The 23,370-nt window shown below is 43.2% G+C and overlaps 1 protein-coding gene across 1 annotated transcript in view; it reads left to right on the top strand.

Annotated features, from left to right (window-relative positions):
* The first annotated feature begins 7,591 nt into the window (after positions 1-7,591).
* Positions 7,592-23,370, top strand: part of UPP2 (uridine phosphorylase 2) — a 42,269-nt gene continuing 26,490 nt past the window's right edge. Inside the window, exons 1-3 of the mRNA XM_077447651.1 lie at positions 7,592-7,738; positions 11,541-11,658; positions 23,166-23,324. Coding sequence (XP_077303777.1) covers positions 7,677-7,738; positions 11,541-11,658; positions 23,166-23,324 — 339 coding nt within the window. The 5' untranslated portion in view covers positions 7,592-7,676. The remainder of the gene's footprint in view (positions 7,739-11,540; positions 11,659-23,165; positions 23,325-23,370) is intronic.

The following is a 23,370-nucleotide window of genomic DNA, read 5'->3' as shown; positions in this document are numbered from 1 at the left end:
GCGTGGCAAAAACACCAGCCATTTGGGTACCACATGCTTGACAAGGCATTTAACCTCCCACCACTCCGCCCATTGGCAAGAGCACCTGAAAGCCACACAAAAGCCGTTGTTTACAAAATAAAGAAAGCTTGCAGGGAAAATGTAATTTTTTGGCTTTATAAATGCAATTATTTCTGCAGCAGATTCTATACACAGTACAGATGTGCCACTTTACAGGTAGACTAAGGGGACTCCCATGCACTATATTGAAAGGAATTTTTAATTGTTATGCTTTCACTTTAAACATCCATAAATCACTGCTCATTTAAAAATTATGTTTTTTACAAACTTTTTTTTTTCATTGATACATGTACCCAGACTCCTATAACCATTGTATGCCCAATTACTAGCATGTAAGCCTTTAAATTGGGCACTTTGGATTTTTCACATTCGGGTCCCATAGACTTCATTAGGGTTTGTTATTCGGTTCTGAACTTTGGCAAAGTTCGAAAGTTCATGTGCAAACCGAACTGGGGGTTGTTCGGCCCCTCCCTAGTCAGCAGGACCATAATCCCCTGTTGGTGGAATCAGATACAGCAAAAATGATGTGTAAATTTCTTTCTGTGGGTTGGATACTAACCCCCTACTGACAGAAAGTGATGTAAATAGTTGTTAGGACAGGATGTTGTTGTGTTCTTTTCTTTACAGGATCTCTTTGGAAGAGGGCGGCTGGAGTGAAGACCCTGCGGGCAGAGTATTTATATTGAAGGAGAGATGCTCTGGCTCAAACTTTAATGTTATGTTATATTGTTGTTAGCTACAGGGATCTGTATTTGGGTGTATAGTATGATGTAAATACCAACCAAATATCTTCTAATTTTGTACGTATTTATTTGTACATAGCCCTGTTCCAGTTTATTCCCCTTCCAAAACTGTAAATTCTATGGGATGCCCTTACTCCTGGGCTCAGGATCTATTTTTTTCTACATTTCCCAGCTAAGGAACTAGCTGGATTGGGGGGGGGGGGTGAGTTTATCACCCTCTAGGTTGCTAGATGGATGTAAATAGTTTTTTCGCAGAATAGGTCAATTTAGGTAGACCTAGCTGGTAGCTAGACCTGTTTGTTTTGATCTGGGTTGGGAGTGGCTTGGTGTAGAGCTGGTGATTCACAAGCAACATCATCAAGACCGCCCACTTCTTTCCAGAATGTTCTGGTACTTTCTGGAAAGAGAGGTGGTGAAGGGAGGTGGAGCAGTTTGGGTTGTTTTGAGGAGCCCTGACCAATCCGCAGCTTGGATTTGCAGGGGGCGGGCCTCCTTAAATACCTAGGGTCAGCCTAGCTGGAGAAGCAGTTGTTTCGTGAGGAAGCTGAAGATGGAGTGCTAGGCTGTCGGTGGCCTTTGAGGGAACTCCCCAGTCTAGGGGGGGGGGGGGGTGACCTTGGGCCTGGGGCTCGAGTAGACAGGACCCTTCTCACGACACATGGAGGTGTCCTGGACAAGAACCATGGGAGCAAGGAGAAGACAGTAGGAGAGAGCACTGTCAGGCAAGCCTCCAGGGAGGAAGGGTGCAGCCAAGAGGGCTGCTGAGTGACACACAGTCAGGAGAGGACTGGGGAGGCATGCCTGCAAAGGACTGGGAGAGTGTCGTCTGGGATGGGTGCAGAGCCAGTGGAGTAGACTGTGGTGGCATTGGCATTGGGGAGAGGCAGCTGCAGCCAGGAGGGCTGGCAGGGCCTGGAGAAGTGGTACTGGAATCAGCAGCCCCATAGACAGCTAGCAATGGGGATACCTATCACTTTTTGCTACACTAAAGGGGCCAGTGGTCCCTGTCTGCAAGAGGCAATCACCTTAGGCCTGGTGGAGTCAGTGCCAGGCCTACAAAACAGTGCTAATTGGCCTGAGAAGTGCAAGCAAGCAATGTGCTGAAGGCGTTGAAGAGAGGCGTCTACAAGCAAGTGATGTGCTGGAGAGAAGAGAGGAGGTGTATATACGGAGGTGTATATAGGTTAAGATGTGTGTAAATTAAGTTTCAATCAAGTAGGCATCCCATTCTCCCTTACCCTATCCAAGTTTAATACCCCTCAATAAAAATACATAAACAAGTAGAAGAACTGTTTTGTGTCTCTGGATGCTTGAAATCATGTGCCTGGTTGGGCAGAGTGACAGACAGACCACAAAACTGAGGAGCCCCTACGGGGGTACCGCTGCACCTGCATACAAAATGACTGCACTGTGTGCAAAGTACAGCATGTGATTTGTACATTTTGTAGGCCTCTTTTGCCCTATCTCATAAAGTTGGGAGATAAGGCATCTGATAGGTACCACTCAAATGTGTGTTTTTTGATTTATCGCGGAGCATTGATAATTATAATTCAAGGGCTGCATTAATGCAATGCACGCAACAGATTGCTCCGGTATGGCTGGGCCATGAGGGTTCATGTGAAGCAACAATATACCAAAGAGCAAAGGAATAATACTAGTAGATAGGGTTCAGTGAGTGCAGAAAGGCCACTGAGGTCAGGGGTCCCAACCATGCCTGCTCCTCCCTTCATTTACAAACTATGTGCACACATCGGATTCTGTCCATAACACAACACCATTTTTCTGTACTGCAGATTTATATTTTCATCCTAGCAGACATTTTACAGTAAATACTAGTAAAAAAGAATTCTATTCCATTTCATTAAAAAAATAGAAGCCCAAAGGCTAGATAGAACTTCTAAAGGCTCAGTGTGAAATATCTGAGGATCCAGCTCTGATTCTCCATCAGGCCCTGTGGGCTGCTAATGCTGTCCATAGCAATCTGCTGAATTGTTCTGCTTCTAGACCACATTAAAAATGACATCTGCAATCTGACTGGTAGCCTTGGGCAACACAGACTCTTCTCATCGGGGTGTCATGGGGTAGTTTAAAGCGTTATCATTTAGGGCCCATTCACACCATTGCAGTGGATTAACACATGTTTTATACCGCAAGTAAACCTGTGTTATGTTATGGTAGCCTATTCATTTGAATGGGCTGCCTAATGCACAAAACCAGGAGCATGTAAAATTTCTGTTAGTGCACTGCACTGCAACGCATGGTATTGTGTTGCTCCGCATGTCACCAGTGTATGTATCTGCACTTTCATCTGTCACTGCACTTTAACACACATGTTCCCACAATGCATTAGTCTGAATGGCCCCTTAGGCATACCCAAGCCATCCTGGACTTCAGACTCAGAAGAAAGTTCAATACAAAAAAGGCTTGCATTTGAGATAAACTTGAGATCAATTTGGAACTTATTAGAGATATCAAAGTTGATCTATAACGAATCGGTAAAATCTCATGTTAATGTAATATAGCACAAAATTGTTTTTAGTCTTTCTAAATCTGCAGCTTTCAGTGTTACCTGGTAATCCGGCCTTAAAATTCCTTATTCAGGCAATCTCTGTTATAGGGTGACAACTGTCTCCAAACTGTGCTTCTACATTGTCACCCTGTCACATGCAACCTTGGCAGTACAAGTGTCTATGCCAGCAAACATTGCTCAGGCATGGTCCTCCATTGTCTGGCGGAGATCAAAAGCACAGATATGGAAGAAGGGATGAAATATATCACTATTTTAAACTATATTATAGACATAGGCATGTGCACAGGGTGTGTTAGGTGTGCCTGGGCACACAGTAATCACCCTTTGTGGGGTGCATATTCCCCGTTGCCTGGCCCTCCATGTCACACCTAAGGTGACCAGGTGTCCCGAACTGCCTGGGACAGTCCCACAATTAGCAGGTCTGTCCCAGGTCCTGGGCACCCCAGTTTCGGGACAATAAAGTGTCCCGGAATTAAACTGACAGAGGAATAAACCCCACGATAGCACTGGCGACAAGCTGCATCTAGTGGCAGACGATAGAGGCAGGTGACATGCTGCATCTGGTGGCAAGCGATGGTAGCAAGTGACACGCAGCATCTGGTGGCAAGCGACGATGGTAAGTGACAAGCTGCACCTGGTGATAAAAGACACACATCTGGTGGCCAGCGAAAAGCTGCATCTGGTGGCAGGCGACCGTGGCAAGTGATAAGCTGCACCTGGTGGCAAGCAACAGTGGCAAGAGACAAGCTGCATCTGGTGGCAAGAGACAAACTGCATCTGGTGGCAGGTGATGGTGGCATGCTGCATCTGGTGGCAAGTGACACGCTCAGGGTTCCCGGTGATTCTGCAGTATGGTGATTTGAACTATTTCATTATATATTACAATGTAGTAATAGAAATAATGTGATTTAATCATCCTGACACCATATCAAGGATGGTGTCAAGATGATTTAAGTGCCAACACCAGCCATTTGCCTGACAAATCACACCAGCCACCGAATTTCCCGTCAGCTCCGAGTCTACATTCTCCCCTCCCCCAGCCACCCTCTCCCCCATGCCTAAAATGTTGGGAACCGCTGCTCTAAAACACTCGTTGGTGAGTTTTTTAAAATCATCTTTTTTTGGGAAGGGGGAGGTGTCCCCAAATGCAGTTTGGAAATATGGTCACCCTAGTCACACCCCCCCCCCCCCCCCTTACCCCACAGTGCTGCCAGCCTTCCTCCTCTCCTTTTTCTAGCAGCTACAGGCAGAATGGAGAGTAGGGGAAGGAGCTGGTAAATATGTAATGTATGAGCCCCTTCCTTTGCTGACTGGTACCGATCACTCACTGTGTTAATGCACAACTGAAGCATAGTAAACACAGTTTACTATGCTTCCGTTTTTAAATGAACAGGAAGTTGCTCAGCACAGGGGCACTTCCCCATTCATTCACTGTCCAGTGCAGCTGAGTCTGCAGAGAAATGTGCTGGGGAATCTTTGTCCTCAGTCCCTTTTACCATCTCAAAAGTGAGACATCAGGGGTCTGTTTAGACCCTTGATATTTCACCAAAGCCCCCCAATGGTGCTCCTAAAAAAAAGTTGTAAAAAAAATTTACATTCTTTTTTAAATAATTTAAACATTTGTAAAATATAATATAAAAATAAAATAATAAGAAATAAAAACTACTGACACTGTCCGCTGCTCTACTGACATTGTCTTCTGTCCTGCTGGCAAAGTCCACTGCTCCACTGACAACATCCACTGCTCTACTGACACCAACTGTCCATCTGACATGTCCACTGCTCTACTGAATGACACCACCCACTGTCCTACTGACACCAACCTCTGTCTTCCTGACATGTCCACTGCCCTACTGACACCATCCATGTTTTAATACAGTTTAAAATGTATTTATAAGAGTGTATGTGTCTTTTTATTTATGTATATATGAATGTGTATATTTTTGAGCTTTGGGGTGCACACACTAATGCATTAAGCTGCACACACCTAATATTTTAGAGCTGCTTAGCTGTCTTTTTCCCCTAATCCATATATGACCATCCAGATATTTATATGCATCTGTAAGGTGGGGTTATCATTATTTCAATTTAATATCAATTATTAAAATGGTGATCATCTCCTCTAGGGATGAGCCGAACATCCCCCGGTTCGGTTTGCATCAGAACATGCGAACAGGCAAAATATTCATACAAGCAAGCGAACACCTTTAAAGTCTATGGGACATGAACGTGAAAAATCAAAAATGCTAATTTTAAAGTCTTATATGCAAGTTATTGCCATAAAAGGGTTTGGGTACCTAGGTCCTGCCCCAGGGGACATTTATCAATGCAAAAAAAAGTTTTAAAAACATCTGTTTTTTCAGGAGCAGTGATTTTAATAATGCTTAAAGTGAAACAAAAAAAATGAAATATTCCTTTAAATATGAGGCCAGAGGGATGTACTTAGCATGCCTATCAAATAGCGCATTTTTCCCTGTGTAGAACAATACCACAGCAAGATGACATTTCTAAAGGAAAAAAAAGTCATTTAAAACTGCTTGCGGCTGTAATGAATTGTCGGATCCCGATAATATAGATAAAAACCTTTGAAAAGGTTCTCCCCCCAGTCAATTAACAGGCTTTTTGGGGAACCCACACCAAAAAATAAAAAAAAACATAAAAAAATGGCGTAGGGGTCCCCCAAAATCCATACCAGACCCTTATCTGAGCACACAACCTGGCAGGCCGCAGGAAAAGGGGGGGGGACACGAGAGCGCCACCCTCCTGTACCATACCAGACCTCATGCCCTCAACATGGGGAGGATGCTTTGGGGTCCTCCCAAAGCACCTTGTCCCCATCCCCCCAACACTTTTTTTGGTGAATGTGTAGGGGTACAATGTACCCAAGGGAGGGTAGGATCTGAGGGTCCCCATGTTAAAAGGGGCTTCCAGATTCCGATAAGTCCCCTGCCCACAGAACCCCCACAAGGGTTGTTGGGATGAGGCCCTTGTCCCCATCAATATGGGGACAAGTTGCTTTGGTGGGACCCCAAAGCATCCTCTGCATATCGAGGGCATGTGGCCTGGAACAGTTCAGGAGGAGGGGCGCTCTCTTGTTTCCCCCCTTTTCCTACAGGCCTGCCAGGTTGCGTGCTCAGATAAGGGTCTGGTATGGATTTTAGGAGGAACATCTACGTCATTTTTTTTAACATTTTGGCGCATGGTTACATTTAAAATCTATACCAGACCTGAAGGGCCTGGTGTGGATTTTGGGCACCGTTTTTTTTATTTGGCGCAGGGTTCCCCTTAATATCCATACCAGACCTGAAGGACCTGGTATGGATTTTGGGGCGACCCCCACGCATTTGTTTTTTTAATTTTAGTGCGAGGTTCCCCTTAATATTTATACCAGACTGGGATCTGACAATTCATTACAGCTGCGAGTAGTTTTAAATTAGATTTTTTTTCTTTTAGAAATTTAATTTTGCTGTGGTATTCTTCTAAACATGGGAAAGATGCGCTACTTTACATGCATGCTAAGGACAGCCCCAGGCACGATATTTAAAGGAATATTTCATTTTTATTGTTTCACTTTGAGCATTATTAAAATCACTGCTCCTAAAAAAACGTCAGTTTTAAAAACTTTTTGCATTGATACATGTACCCTGGGGTAGGACCTGGGTCACCATACACTTTTTATGGCAATAACTTGCATATAAGCCTTTAAAATTAGCACTTTTGGTTTTTCATGTTAATGTCCCATAGACTTTAACGGTGTTCCACGGCTTTCGAATTTGCCACGAGCACGGCATAATGTTCACTGTTCGGCGAACATCGGGCTCATCCCTCATCTCATCCATAAATATTTCCCATTCTCACCTGGGATCTGACAGCACTTTCCCAGGATGTCCTATTGGAGCAATAGAAATAATGATCTTGAGTGACCTCTAAGGGCCATAAAGTAAACTGCACAGAAACAGAAAAATACATTGAAAGTTATGGGCTCAAATAAAAGGCACAAATGTGTTAAAATGGAATGTTATTGCTGTTTATCATTTTGTGGTTACTGTGAATATGTTTTGTAGTTAATCAGTAACTTAAAGTTTTTCTTTCTACCCAGCATAGAAATCCTAACCCTTCAAAGAAGGACTAATCAATAACCAGGGAGGGGGTAGTTAAACAATCAGAGACAACACCTCCACTTGCCCAGCCAACCAGACGCTTCAGTGAGGCATAACCCACGTGATGTCACGTTCCCTTATTAAGACACCCCAGATGATGATGTCAGAGTAATAGTACATGCTGGAGGTGCAGAATCTGGGAGAAGGCTCTGTAGAGAAGTGAAGGCAGCTCTGGAAATAACGATGGCTCCAATCATAGCAGATAACAGCACTTCAAAGTTGGCTGAGAGGGACAATTATGAAAAGTAAGTATTCAGGATATATAGAAGAAATGTGTATTGGTGTAGTGGAATCTATCTAGAGAAGTGTCTTTCCTTATTGTTTTATGCAGTCCTCTGATTACACAGTAGTAGCTGATTGTCTGTCTCTGTGCTTGGCTTCCAATATACATCATGCTGGAAGGGGGGATAATGTCTGTACCATTCGCACACATACATCTGATACTGAAACAATTCCACTATCCTATCACTTATTAAAGGTAAAGTGCAACACCCAATCAGCAAAGCATTCTCTGATCTAAACCAATTACTATTGACATCTGAAAATGATGGGGTACATTTTGCTTATGGGGTGGCCAGCCATTGTTCAATATTTGACTTTTTGACCCAACACTTTATTTGCTTTGTGACAATGAAATAATCATTGATGAACAACTAAGTGCACCATAAAGACTGAAATACAGAATCAGTTAAAAAGAGATTGCTATGTATACCGTATAATTTATGTATTGTAATTTTTTCCCCAAGAAATCACTTCTGTTATCCCGGAAGGGTTCAACATGATCTGACACATTGGATGAAACTTGTTAACGACTCCCTACCCTTATATAAAGTTACCTTTGAACTTCAGAAGAAACCAAAAGTGTTCTATAAAATTTACCACATCAGTTTTTGGTGGAAATGTAACCACTTAAGGACTGGAAAGATTTGCCCCCTTAAAGCGGAGGTCCACCCTAATGTGGACCTTCCGCTCATTGGAACCCTCCCCCCCTCCGGCGCCACAATTGGCACCTTTCAGGGGGGAGGGGGGTGCAGGTACCTGTACAGTACAGGTATCTGCACCCACTTCCGGGATAGCTCTCTGCGGAAAGGGGCGTAGATTACACCCCTTTCCGAAAGTCCCCCGCTGCCTGCTGGGAAACACACAGATCCCAGAGGCAGCGGGTCCATCCTTATTGTGCAGCGCGACTCACGCATGCGCAGTAGGGAACCGGAAAATGAAGCCGAAAGGCTCCACTTCCTGATTCCCATACCCAAGATGGCGGCGGCAGCACCCGAGAGACGATCGAGAGATCGGCTTCGGGTGCCGACATCACGGGCGCGCTGGGCGGGTAAGTGTCCTTATTTTAAAAGTCAGCAGCTGCAGTATTTGTAGCTGCTGGCTTTTAAAAAAAAAAAATGGCGGAACTCCGGGCGGACTCCCGCTTTAATGGACAGGCCATTTTTTGTGATACGGCACTGCGTTGCATTAACGGACAACTATACGGTCATGCGATGCTGTATCCAAACAAAATTTACATCCTTTTTTTTCCCCCACAAATAGAGTTTTCTTTTGGTGGTGTTTGATGACCTTTGCGGTTTTTATTTTTTGTGCTATAAACAAATAAACAGCGACTATTTTGAAAAAAACTATTTTTTAGCTATAATATAAATACAACATTTAAAAAACAAATTTATTCATAAGTTTAGGCCAATATATATTCTTCCACATATTTTTGGCTAAAAAAATAATGTGTGTATATATATATATATATATATATGTATATGTATATATTTTATTGTTTCTTTGTTTCTACTGGTTATGCCAGCAATCTGCCTTTTTTTTTTTTTTTGCGATGGACAAATCTTACCCCATATAACACTTTTTGGGGACCAGTGACATTATTACATTCATCAGCTCTATAAAAATGCACTGATCAATGTAAAAAGGACACTATAAGGGAAGGGGTTAACACTAAGGGCGATCAAGGGGTTAATTGTGTTCTAACGGTAGGGGGCTCTGCCTGGGACATGACAGAGATCACTGTTCCCCATCACTGAGAACAGTAGATCTCTGTCAAGTCTCCTGTCAGAATGGGGATCCACCTTGTTTACAAAAACAGATCCCTGTTCTGCCTCTGTACTAGGGGATCGCGGGTCGCCGAAAGACATAGAGTCCGCCTGACCCACGGGCACTCTCTTTCAGCGGGTGCGAGAGTGCAGCGGCACACACCCACCCACAACAGTGCCTGTGCAGACCGATATACAATGATGGCGATTCGTGCAGGAGAGCCAAAATGCCACAGTACGCTGCGGTGGGCGGTAGGCGCAATCTGGGGTGGTGTGTGAACCAACCAAATGGGTTGCTGTAAAAGATTGGTGAAGATAGTTGAGCACTTTCAATGTCCACACCACGGCTTCCGAACATGATGCCTCCAGGTGACCCACGATTCGCAGCATTACACCACCAGTACAAGGTTTTCTGTAAATAACATGTGGTGGGGGGGGGGGTTCCCCTTCTCCCATAATGGTATATGACAGAATAATTAGACCCATTTTTTATTCTATTTTTTATTATAGATCTACCGCGTGCCTGCTCCTGATGAGTGGTTATACACCACAAAATGCGTAGAGCCAATATATACCGTGTATTGTACCAATTATGTGGCCAGTTTTACAATGTTTATCCATTTAGTGGGAATAGTGAGGTCATGGGTCATACAAGAATTATCTTGTTGTATTATCCAACATTATCTTGTTGTGTGTGTGTATATATCAAATTTGGTGGATTCTAGTGATGTACTATGTCATGCAATTGATATCCATATTATCATGGTTACTATGTGGGATTCATTTCCCTAGTTTTCTTTGTATATATGTGTGTATATCAGTGTTTTGTACCAATAAATACTTTTTTACATGTCCACCCAATATTCAGTTGTTGCTAAATGTTTCATTCAAAGTTCCACCCTTTTGCCCTCCTTTTTTGTACCATATTGATAGGGATGGAAGCATGTGGCCTTGCCAAGCCATGGCTTCATTTAAAGTGCCATATTCCCCTTCCCCCTTTCCTTGTAAAATTTGGGTTTTACAAGTTGGATCCCAAGTCACAGCAATGTGAACCGAGCCTTAGCCTGGGTTCACACTACACCTGACTTCAAAGGCACGCAACTTTGAAGTCGGACCCCAGCACGACTTTGGCATGACTTGCACATGACTTCTTTAACATAAGTCAATTAAGGTCGTGCCAAAGTTGTCGTAAAAAAAGTAGTGCAGGAACCTTTTTGTAAGTTGGAGCGACTCAAGTTGCACCGATTAATACGGTTCCATTGCACAGAATGGAGTTGGACTTTTGATCCGACAAGTCCTCCAAAGTCGGAGCGATTGTCGCATCAGTGTGAACCGGGTCTAACAGGGATATCTCTAAGGCATAATTCCTGACATCTGTGTGTTCCAGTACCTCATTTTGTATTCTCAATATACTGTAAATAGTCCAGCAGGGAGGATGTGAGCCCTTCATACTGACCACAACAGGTGTGTGGACCCAGGTCCCCAGTGCAGAGATTTGTGCCGATGACCAGTATTACTGAAAGTCAAAGAAAATTCCCACATTTTCAGTGACCACCAGAACAGGAATAGAGGCAATGGGGACAACCATGTACCCGCAAAGTCCACCAGTACCCGCAATACTTCTGTACAGAGGGAGAAACTAGGCAGATCGCCAATCTGTCAGTACAGAAGGCATGAGAAACACGGATCTGTGCTTTTCCCTAGTAAAAGCACCTCCCCCACAGTAATGGCAAAAAATGGCCTTGTCATGAAGGGGGGTAAATCTTCCAAAAATCCGATCGTGTGTACGGAGCATTAGGCTGTTACTGTGTAGCCACTGGTCTGAAAGAATCCTTACTGTAAATATTTTTTAGTTCAGTAAAATTTCCATATGTGGTTTCTCCAATCTGTTTATTCTGACTTTTAATTTAACAGTGCTTCCTAAAACTTTGGAGTCTATTTTACAAGATTTTATGTTTCATTTTTGACTCTTTTCTTTTTTGTATTTATTTACTGACAGCAAAGGACTTGTACACATTAAAAACCCCCATCTGGACCTATTACCCGAGGATATCCTCTACCACTTTAATTTGGGAACAAAGACCCATGACTTGCCCTCTATGTTTGGAGATGTTAAGGTAATCCATCCATTAACAGCTTGGGTACTGGGGGACCTAGTACTGTATTATGATTACAGACTACATTGGCAGTGCCTCCTGCTGGTGAAATTTAGCATTGCTGCTCACCTTTTAATAAATCGAAATACATATTTATTTATTTCAGGTACTTGTATAGCACCGTCAAATTATGCAGCGCTTTACATATACATTGTTCATTCACATCAGTCCCTACCCTCAAGGAGCTTACACTCTAAGGTCCCTAGCTCACATTCATACATACACATACTAGGGACAATTTAGACAGATTCCAATTAACCTACCAGCACAGGGAGAACATGCAAACTCCAGGCAGGTAGTGTTGTGTTTGGGATTACACATGAGAGCTACCATTGATGATGAGAGCTATCTCCTTGCTAAATGCTAAATGCCTGGCTGTGGTGACCCACCGACTGATGATCAATATGAAGGCCTGTGCCTCTGCTCAGTGGGGGGGATTGTGGCCAAGTTTTTGAACCAGAAGACTGCTTTCCAAACCAGAGTATCCAGAAATGTGATCATCTAGACCAGGGGTCTCCAACTGGTGGACCTCCGGCTTTTGCGAAACTACAAGTCCCATCATGCCTCTACCTGTGGGAGTCATGCTTGTGATGCCTCATGGGACTTTTACTTTTGCGACAGCTGGAGGGCCACCAGTTTGAGACCCTTGACCTAGACACGTAGCAGCTGGGCTAACATGTAGACCGTACAAAGTGGTAGCAGTGACAGTTTCAAACCTCTGATGTCACTTCAGGTTTCATGTGATTATTATTTTTTTTTTATATATATAAATACCTTTGCCTAGGTGTAAGGAATGCCAAAAATGGCCACATGTAACCCAACAGATCACTCTTCCCAATCTAAATGTACAGATCTGTCCGGTAACAAAGTTCTTATAATAACTGTGGAGTTAAAAAAATAATAAACTCTTTTTCCTGTTGTCGTTCAATTAAAAAAATTGAATTGTCCTTTAATTGGGTGGAGTTCTGCTTTAACACAGGTTTAAAAGATGTATAAATCCTAACAGCGAGCTTCTCTTATTTGCTTATTATTGTTCGTGTTACTAAACATAGAACATGGAAATGCAGTTATTTTAGTAAATATAAACTGCTAAATACCTTTTCTCATCAGCAGTATATAGTAGTCTTATGACTTCTATGAGTGTCTGGCCTTAAGCTTGTAGGAGGAGGTTTCATTCTCCTCTGACTGTCCTATGAGGCTGCCGGACCCCTGATTTTGTCTGGACAGTGGTGATTGGCCCTGTCCCCCCCCCCCCAAAACCCCCCCCCCCCAAAAAAAACAAAAAACTATTTACCTATATGAGTAAACACAAACTCCTAGGCCGCTTACACACGCGGGGACTGTTCGCTCAACTTTGTCCGTCAAACAGTTTCAGCGAACAGTCCGCTCAAAATTAGCATGGACGGACTTGCCCACACACGACGAACGAACAGTTTGCTGAAACCGTGCGCGATGACGTGAACGGCACGTACGACGGGACGGAAAATACGACGTCCTATACACTGCATTACAACTTTCGGCGTGTAAATCCTTTCTGAGCATGCGCGGAACTTAGTTTGACGAACAAGCCTACACACGAGGGGACTGTTCGCTGAAACCAAGTTTCAGCGGACAGTTTTTCGGAATTTCCGAAAAACTTTGTTCAGCAGACTGTTCGCTGAAACTGTCCGCTGAAAGCCCACACACGGGCAGACTGTCCGCCGAAACACTGTTCAGCGGACAAAGTTGGGCGAACAGTCCCCGCGTGTGTACGCGGCCCTACACACCAAAACTGAGCATGTGCAGAGTGCCTCCAAGGCTTTGTACTATCAGAAGATGGATTGGGGACTGTGGAAGAAAGGGAGGACCATAAAAAACAGGATCAAACTGCCTTGTTACACACAGTATAACAAGCATGCTTTACTGGATATACAGACTGATTTTACTGTTGTGGGTTTAGTAACACTTTTAAATATACCTTAGAAAGCATTTTATGATATTTGCTCCAGAAGCATAAAAGTACTTGTTGATCCTGCCAAGAATCCAGTGCCAGCCTGTAAATTCTGCAGTGTTAATGGGAAGTGTTAAGCCCCATACACACTGTCAGATTTTCTGCTGATTTTTGTCTTCAGATTTACCAAAACCATGTAGTGCGAGGGGCCTGCCTGATTGCATAAGGCTTGACCTCATATTATATGGTTTTGGTAAATCTGAAGGAAAAAAATCAGCAGAAAATCTGATAGTGTGTATGGGGCTTTGAAATACAGAACATCTCCTGCCTATGTTATGGAGATGAGCAGGGAGATCCTGTCTTAGCCCTTGTACACACGGTCGGACATTCCAACAACAAAATTCGTCGGATTTTGTCCGAAACTGGTGTTACATACACACGGTCGGACAAAGTTGTTGGAAAATCCAATTGTTCGTAACGTGATGACCTAATTTAGTTACGACGGGACTACATTCAGGCTAGTAGCCAATAGCTTTGGTCTAGGAATCTGATCTGAGCATGTGTGGCACTTTGTCCGATCGGAATTCTCTACAAATCATGTTGTTGAGAAATTTTATAGCCCAGCTCTAAAACTTTGTTGGTCGGATATTCCGACGAAAACAGTCCGATGTAGCCCACACATGGTCAGATTATCCGACAACACGGTCTGATCGGACATTTTCAGTCGGAATGTCCGACCGTGTGTACAAGGGCTTAGGGTGACAATGCTGATCCTCCATAGATATAGTAAAGCGAATGAACATTGTCACCCTAGAACAGGAAGTGTTTTTTACTGGCTGCATCATCAGGTGAAAATAGAGGAAAAAAAGACTTAACAAGAAAACACATGCAGCCACCCCATCCATGGATTGGTAAGCTGCAATATATTACAATTTTGTTTTTGAGCTTATTTAGTTTACCATAGATTTGCAGGTGGTCTAAGTATGCAAAATGCACACTTTAAATCAATTTTTTTTTATTTTTTTGCAATTGACAAAAAGCATGGTCACAACATTTGCCCAGTAAAACAAGATAATAACAAATGTACATTTTATTAATGCAGAGTGGTGTTGAGCTAGCAGTGCTGGGTCCAAGCCAGGGGTCGATCATAAGAAGCACTTGGATGGATGGCGGCCGGTCTAGTAGTTAAGAGGTAGAGGAAAATGGGGGAGCCCTCAGTCAATAGATTACAAAACCTATTGCAGGTTAAAGTGGTTCTAAAGCCTTAAGGTTTTTCACCTTAATGCATTCTATGCATTATAGTGAAAAACCTTTGCTGCAGCTACCCCCCAGCCCTCCTTTTCCTTACCCGAGCCTGATCCAATCACTGTCTCCCTCCTCATTGGGCAGCTTGAGGCTGTCAATCAAATGCTGTGACACAGGAGCTGGGGGCGGGGCCGAGTGCCACTGTCTGTGTCAATGGATGCAGCAGCAGAACTCGGGAGCGAGCACACACAGGTGCCCCCATGGACAGCAGCTTTTCCTGGGGGAAGCCGCCGAAAAAGAGGGGTCTGAAGTGCTGGCGGGGACCCCAGAAAAGGAGGATCCGGGCTGCTTTGTGCAACACCAGAGCAGGTAAGTATAGACATGTTTGTTTTTTTAATAAAAAAACAACCAAGGTTTATGACCACTTTAAGTTGGGGGTAGGATGCTAATGGTAGGGTCATTGGTTAATAATCTAGTTTGGTACCACTGGGTGTATTGGAAACACTGCACTATAGATTCGTGAGTATCTACAGGAAAGGTTTAAATAAAGGATTCCTAAACCTTGCAGAGTCCTTACTTAAAGTGGAGGGCCAGCCTGAAAAAAAAAATACATTAAAATTTAGAAAAAAATCTGAAAAAAAAAAATGATTTTTTTATTTTTTTTTTACTTACCAGAAATGCCTGTTGCTAGGCACATCGTCCTAATCTGCCTCTTCCTCCTCCGCTGTGATCTTCTGTCTTCTCTCCTCCGTGCGGCATCTTCTGGGTAATGGGTCACGCTGTGTTCTGGGAACTGTGTGTCGCAAGGTTCCACTGCCTGTTTCACTTAGCCAAAATGGCGGCGCTGGGACCCGAGAGCCGAGGGATGGGTCAGCCTCGGGCGGCCGACATCGCGGGCGCCCTGGACAGGTAAGTGTGCTTATTAAAAGTCAGCAGTTACAGTGTTTGCAGCTGCTGACTTTAAAAAATTTTTTTTTTTAAACCGGCCCTCCTCTTTAACCACTTAAGGACCGCCGTATTGCCAATGTGCGTCAACACAATGGCACAGGCAGGCACAAGCACGTACATGTACGTGCCTGCCTTCCAGCGGGTGGGGGGGTCCGATCGATACGCTGGATACGGCGGTCCGTTTCCCTCCGGGAGCGTTCCGTGATGAGGGGATGGCCACCCCCTCTGGATCGCTCCTGGCCAATGAGAAGCTTCCTCCCACTGTGTATTGTTTACACAGGAAGGAGGAAGTGATGTCATTCTCCTCGGGGCGGTCTTTTTGACCGGACTACGAGGAGAAGACACAAAGTAAGTGTGCACCAACACTACACTGACATGTAGGTACACACAGGCACACAAACCCCCCCCCCCCCCTCTGGTCCGCCAGACCAAGTCCACCGGATTGTCTGATCGTGTGTACGCGGCATAAGAGTACCTGAACTTTCCTTTCCAACCCTCTGATTCCAATTCAAGAGACTGTTCCATTGTTTATGTTTTTGCAAATAAAATCCATTCAAGTGGATCTGTTGTCAGTCTCCAAGTTACTGGGCCATCTACCACGGGAACCCCTAGACTTGGGGGGTTTTGTGCTATTTTGGCATTTTATGGCCTTCGAAACTGTGATAGATAGTGAGGAATAAAATCAAAAATTTACACCCTTAGAAATCCTGAAGGTGGTGATTGGTTTTCGGGGTGCCGTGCGCGACTAGACTCCCAAAAAGTCCCACACATGTGGTATCCCCATACTCGGGAGAAGTAGCGGAATATATTTTGGGGTGCAATTCCACATATAACCATGGCATGTGTGAGCAATATATCATTTTTTTTGTCATTATTCAATCCCTTGGGACAAAAAAAAAATATTCAATGGTCTCAACATGGCCCTCAGCAAATAGCTCGGGGTGTCTACTTTCCAAAATGAGGTCATTTGGGGGGGTTTTGTGCCATCTTGGCATTTTATGGCCTTCAAAACTGTGATAGGTAGTGAGGAGTAAAATAAAAAAATGTATGCCCTTAGAAATCCTGAAGGCGGTGCTTGGATTTCGTGGTCCCGTACGCGGCTAGGCTCCCAAAAAGTCCCACACATGTGGTATCCCTGTACTCAGGAGAAGCAGCAGAATGTATTTTGGGGTGTCATTTCACATATGCCCATGGCATGTGTGAGCAATATATCATTTAGTGACAACTTTTTGTAAAATTTTTTTTTTTTTTGTCATTATTCAATCCCTTAGGACAAAAAAAATAAATATTCAATGGGCTCAACATACCCATCAGCAATTTCCTTGGGGTGTCTACTTTCCAAAATGGGGTCATTTGGGGGGGGTTTGTACTGCCCTGCCATTTTAGCACCTCAAGAAATGAGATAGGCAGTCATAAATTAAAAGCTGTGTAAATTCCAGAAAATGTACTCTAGTTTGTAGACGCTATAACTTTTGCGCAAACCAAAAAATATACGCTTATTGACATTTTTTTTACTAAAGACATGTGGCTGAATAAATTTTGCCCTCAATGTATGACTAAAATTTAGTTTATTCGATTTTTCTTATAACAAAAAGAAGAAAATATCTTTTTTTTTTCAAAATTTTCGCTCTTTTTCCATTTATATCGCAAAAAATAAAAATCGCAGAGGCAATCAAATACCATCAAAAGAAAGCTCTATTTGTGGGAAGAAAAGGACGCAAATTTCGTTTGGGTGCAATATTGCATGACCGCGCAATTACCAGTTAAAGCAGCGCAGTGCGAAATTGGAAAAAGACCTCTGGTCCTTAAGGTGTTTATTGGTCCGGGGCTGAAGTGGTTAAGGAGGCCTCCACCCATTCCATGAGGATGAATCAATTGTTTTAACCACATGACCACATGAGTCCCCAGGGCGGCATACATTTTTGTTATTGGGTTTATATTCACTAAAGCTGAAGTTTAGGTATGCCATTTTTTTACAGTGATGTAAGTATGTACCGTATTTGCCATACATGTGAGATCGTTATGGAATATGGAAATCACTTTAGAAGGCAATGCTAGCACAGTGATCTCCACTAGCTTCTGGGTCCCATACCAAGCAGCTGCCCTGCTATGTTGAGAACACAGGAGTTTGCTTTGTTGGCACAGACACCATACAGAGAACACTTAGCATTTTTCTAAATTAAAGTGGTTGTAAAGGCAGAAGATTTTTTTATCTTAATGCATTAAGAAGAAAAAAAGCCTTCTGTGTGCAGCAGCCCCTCTATTACTTACCTGAGGTCCCTCTAGATCCAGCTATGTTGCAGGAGTGTATCAGCTGTCTGGGACGCCCCTCCTCATTGGCTGAGACAGCAGTGCAGCACCATCGGGTCCTGCTGCTGTCAATCAAAGTCAGTCGGCCAATGAGGAGAGGGGGTGGGGCTGGGCTGTGGCTCCATGTCTGAATGGACGCAGGGAGCTGTGATTCGGTTTGAGTGCCCCCATAGCAAGCTGCTTGCTGTGGGGGTACTCCACAGGAGGGAGGGCCAGGAGCACCAAATAGGGATCCTAGAAGAGGGGGATCTGGGCTGCTCTGTGCAAATCCACTGCAACAGAGCAGGTAAGTATAACATGTTTGTTATTTTTAGCTAAAAAAAACAAGACCTTACAATCATTGTAGTGCAAAGAGTTTTCTGATTGGACGAGGTGAAAAGGTGGGGACTGACATCACAATCTCCACCTCAACCAATAACCTAATGATTTGTATTCATTCATGAAATGCAGTGTTTTCTAAATGGTGGCTGTACTAAGCAAGTGACCTCCTGTGTTTAAAAGGCAGTACAGCAACCACTCGGCATGGGACCCAGAAGCTAGTGACAATCACTGTAGCAATGGCGCCTACTACGGTGATTTTCCACTTCCACGGTATCCAACAGGTATGACGCATTGCATGCATACCTTCTTTGATCCAAACTGGACCAATGTACCTATGTAAAAATAGCCATACCTGGAATCCAACCACTTGCCAACTGCTGCATGCCAATATACGTCAGCACAATGGCAGTGGTGGGCAAATGGGCGTACCTGTACGTCCCCTTTGAGAGGCGGGGCTAGCAGGCGTGCGCCCGCTGCATACAGCGTGACCGTGCCCATGGGACCGGCGGCTTTATGTCTGCCGGTCACCCGGCAATCGTGTCACGGAGAGCCTCAGAACGGGGAAGTGCCTATGTAAACAAGGCCTTGTGTCATGACAGAGATCGCTGCTCCCTGTCATCAGGGGCAGTGATCACTGTCATGTGACTTGAAGTTCATCCCCCCTACAGTTAGAACCCTAGGACACACTTAACCACTTCATCGCCTCCCAGTGGTTAACTCCTTCCCTGCCAGTGTAATTTACACAGTAATCAGTGCATTTTTATAGCATTGATCGCTGTATAAATGACAATGGTCCCAAAATAGTGTCAAAAGTGTCCGATGTGTCCGCCATAATGTCGCAGATCGCCGCCATTACTAATAAAAATGCCGTAAAACTATCCCCTATTTTGTAGACGCTATAACTTTTGAGCAAACAAATCAATAAACGCTTATTACGATTTTTTTACCAAAAATATGTAGAAGAATACATATCGGCCTAAAACGAGGAAAAAAAATGTTTTTATATATTTTTGGGGAATATTTTTTGTAGCAAAAAGTAAAAAATATATATTTTTTTCAAAATTGACGCTCTTTTTTTGTTTATGGCGCAAAAAATAAAAACTGCAGAGGTGATCAAATACCACCAAGAGAAAGCTCTATTTGTGTAGAAAAAAGGACGTCAATTTTGTTTGGGTGCAACATCGTACGGCCGCGCAATTTAAAGCGACGCAGTGCCGAATCACAAAAAGTGCTCTGGTCAGGAAGGGGGTAAAATCTTCCGGGGCTGAAGCGGTTAAGATACCTGCAATTTAACAATGTAGCCGTTTCTGCCTGAAGTTTGTTGTCACACACCTCTCTGAATTCATCCTTGTTTCCTGCCGAGTATTCTCAGGAGCTGGAGTGGGAAATAGTCATTTATCTTTCCTGTGTGCTCCAGACGTTAATAAATATGATATAGCACAGCGCTGAGGAGTGACTTCATTACTCAGCATTTTATTCCTGCATACTGAACTTTTTGTAACCCAAATGTACACAATTTGCATTATTCAGGGAAATACAATAAGGAGAATTGCGCGCAGGCTGCAGTCTTTGCACCCATATATCACAGAACTGTTTATTCCCAGTACAGATGGACTGAATATTCATAACTAGTGTGTGTTCTGTTACAGTGGCAGGAGACACCAGGCATCCGTCAGGCTGGGATCTCTCCATTCTGTCAGTGACCCCTCTAATCCAGGACATTGTCCTTCCTGGGAAACTCTGAATCACTGAGAAATGCTGTTGTCACAATGGGAGCTGAAAGTATATATGTAGCCATAGTAAAAATAAAAAATGGCACTTACGGCATGCAAGCTTTAGGTGCTGGAACAAGATGTGTAAAATATTATATATTTTTTAAAAAAATTTTTTTTTTTTAGCAGGACACGTCATCCCCTGCAAACCTAGGGGCGCTCCAATGTGCGAATACTGACCAAGTCCTGTGGCCAACCGGTCTGTCCCTCTCCTTCCGCCTTCTAGTCCTACTGTTGGTCCATCTCTGTGATTGATGGCCTCAATGGATGAGCAGTGCTGACCATCAGGGGGCTGCAGAAAAAAAAAAGGGAAGAATTATGCCCTGTACACACGGTCGGACATTCCGATGGCGAAATCCGTCAGATTTTTTCCGACTGATTTTGGCCCAAACTTGTCTTGTATACACACGGTCGCACAAAGTTGAAAATCTGATCTACAGAACGAGGTGACGTAAAACACGTACAACGGGACTATAAAGAGGCCAGTAGTCAATAGCTTTCGTCTCGTAATTTATTCTGAGCATGCGTGGCACTTTGTGCATCCACACACGATCGGAATTTAAACAATCGGATTTTGTTGTCGGAAAATTTTAGATCAAGATCTCAAACTTTGTGTGTCGGAAAATCCAACGGAAAAAGTCCAATGGAGCCCACATACGATCGGATTTTCCAACAACACAGTCCGATCACACATTTTCCGTCAGAAACTCTGTCCGTGTGTACAGGGCATAAAAATTATTTTCCCTATAACTTAACCGTTTCCTGCTGGCCTGCATCTATGGGGCCGCCCAGATTGTTTTTTTTTTTTGTGTGTGTCAAGAGCACTATGACAGCTCCTGGTTGTAGAGTGTTGATCAGCAGCACCGCCTCCTGGTCATGTGATCATTCTGATGGCCAATTACAATGATGCACATTATTTCTGGGCCCTACTATGGGTACAAACATAAATATTACACATTTTGGGTATTTCCATGCACAGCCGGAGTAGGAGAATTCATCATTTATATATGTATTTATCATGATACAGCTTATTTAAAAATAAAAAATGTAATATTTAGGGCCAGTTATCCTTCTTTTTTTTTTTTTTTTTTTAAGAAAAAAACCAAGGTACAATTGACCAAGGGAACTATTGATAAAAAAATTGTTGTGTGAATGCCTTAAGAATTCATACAGCTATCATGAATAATCACCAATTAATTGTGTCTAATATGTTTATTTCCTATGGTTACCAGCTCCATCTAGTGGCCAGAATGCATTATTTTCCTGATTGAGGAATATCAAGAAACTACTGCATTATGGCAATTAGATGGAACTGGAGATCATAGGAAATAAACATGTTGGGCTTAATATTGTGATTATTCGTGACAGCTGTGCTAATGTTTGAGGCATTCACACAGAAAATGTTTTATAAATGGTTCTCTTTGTACGTAATTGCAAAGAAATGTACAGCTTTACTAATACATGCTGGATTGAGCTGAGTTGATGTGTTAAGGTTTTTTTTACCTTTCACAATAGGGGGTGAAACTAAATCTAATGTAAACCTGAGCAGTTTAAACGTAGTATATGGTAAATGAATGCACAAGCAGCGGTTACATAACCATACGTCAAAGTAGAAGACATCTAAAGCTCTATGTGAATTTTGAGTTTTGCTGTGACAGTTTTTAAATTAGTTCAACCTTTTCCCTGCTGTACTTTTGGTATGTAAGGATGCTGATCACATTACACTACTACCGTATTTTTCGGACTATAAGGCGCACCGGATTATAAGGCGCACTAGCAACGACCGGCTGATAAAATGGATATTTCCATATATAAGGCGCATCGGACTATAAGGCGCACCGGATTATAAGGCGCACTAGCAACGACCGGCTGATAAAATGGATATTTCCATATATATAAGGCGCATTGGACTATAAGGCGCACGGTCGATTTTGTGAGAAAATTTAGGCTTTTACGTGCGCCTTATAGTCCGAAGGTTAACGTCAAGAGACTTGATCTGTGACTCCATGCGCGCCCATCTGACAGATACTGTTAACAAAGAACTCCAGCGATGTCAACAGGTCATATATAAGGCGCACCGGATTATAAGGCGCATGGTCGTTTTTGGGAGAAAATTTAGGCTTTTACGTGCGCCTTATAGTCCGAAAAATACGGTAATAGGGTGATCAGTAGGTGAAAGGGGGTGGGGCCTCCGAGCTCACGCACAGAAGCGAATGCATACGTAATATGTAAGCGGTGTTAAAAAAAAACTAATTTGAGGTGTCGCTGAGATCGTTAGAGTGAGAGCAATAATTCTGGCACTAGACCTCCTCTGCTGTAAATCTAAACATGTAACCTGTAAACATTTTTAAAGCGTCGCATATTGTGGTTTTTAAGTACCGTAGTTTGTCACCATTCCACGAGCATGTGCAATTTTGAAGCAGAACATGTTAGGTGTCTATTTACAGTTTCTTTTTTTAATTCATGAAAGTGTCTTTTTTCAAAATAAAATTTTTTGCTGTGCAAATACAGTGTGATGTAAAATATTGCAATGACTGCCATTTTATTCTCTAGGGTCTGCTAAAATGTATATATATGTTTGGGAGTTCTAAGTAATTTTCTAGCAAAAAATACTAATTTAAACTTGTACACAACAAATGTCAGAAAAAGACCTGCTCATTATATTCAGAGATAATGGTGCAAATTCTAATTATATCCTGACTTTTCCTGTTAAAGTCAAGCTTGCCCCAACCCCTCCTACCTCCACACTCACAAACCATGGAGATTTGCTAAGCTCCCGTGATTTAAGTGGCAGTTGCAGTGGTTGGTTTTATTCAGTTGTTCCACCAGCTCATAATTTTTGCAATCATATCTCACTTTAATGAGACTGGTTTTCTTTCTTTCTAATGGCTTCTTCCTGTGTGTAGGCGTTGCGTAGTTTAACCTCTGATGCTTCTTTGCAGTTTGTCTGTGTCGGTGGCAGTCCGAACAGAATGAAGGAATATGCAAGATTCATGCACAAGGAGCTGGGCCTGGAAGAAGATGTGAATACCATTATAGATATATGTGCTGGGACCGACCGATACAGCATGTACAAAGCTGGACCCGTGCTTTCTATAAGTGTGAGTATTTTATACAGCTCAGTAGCAGTCCCTCACCGCCAAGCCA

This window comes from Lithobates pipiens, unplaced genomic scaffold (genome assembly GCF_037356315.1).
Source record: "Lithobates pipiens isolate NorthernLeopardFrog02 unplaced genomic scaffold, aLitPip1_a1.2 Scaffold_22, whole genome shotgun sequence".
Classification (NCBI taxonomy): domain Eukaryota; kingdom Metazoa; phylum Chordata; class Amphibia; order Anura; family Ranidae; genus Lithobates; species Lithobates pipiens.
This window is presented reverse-complemented; position numbering and strand designations above follow the sequence as displayed.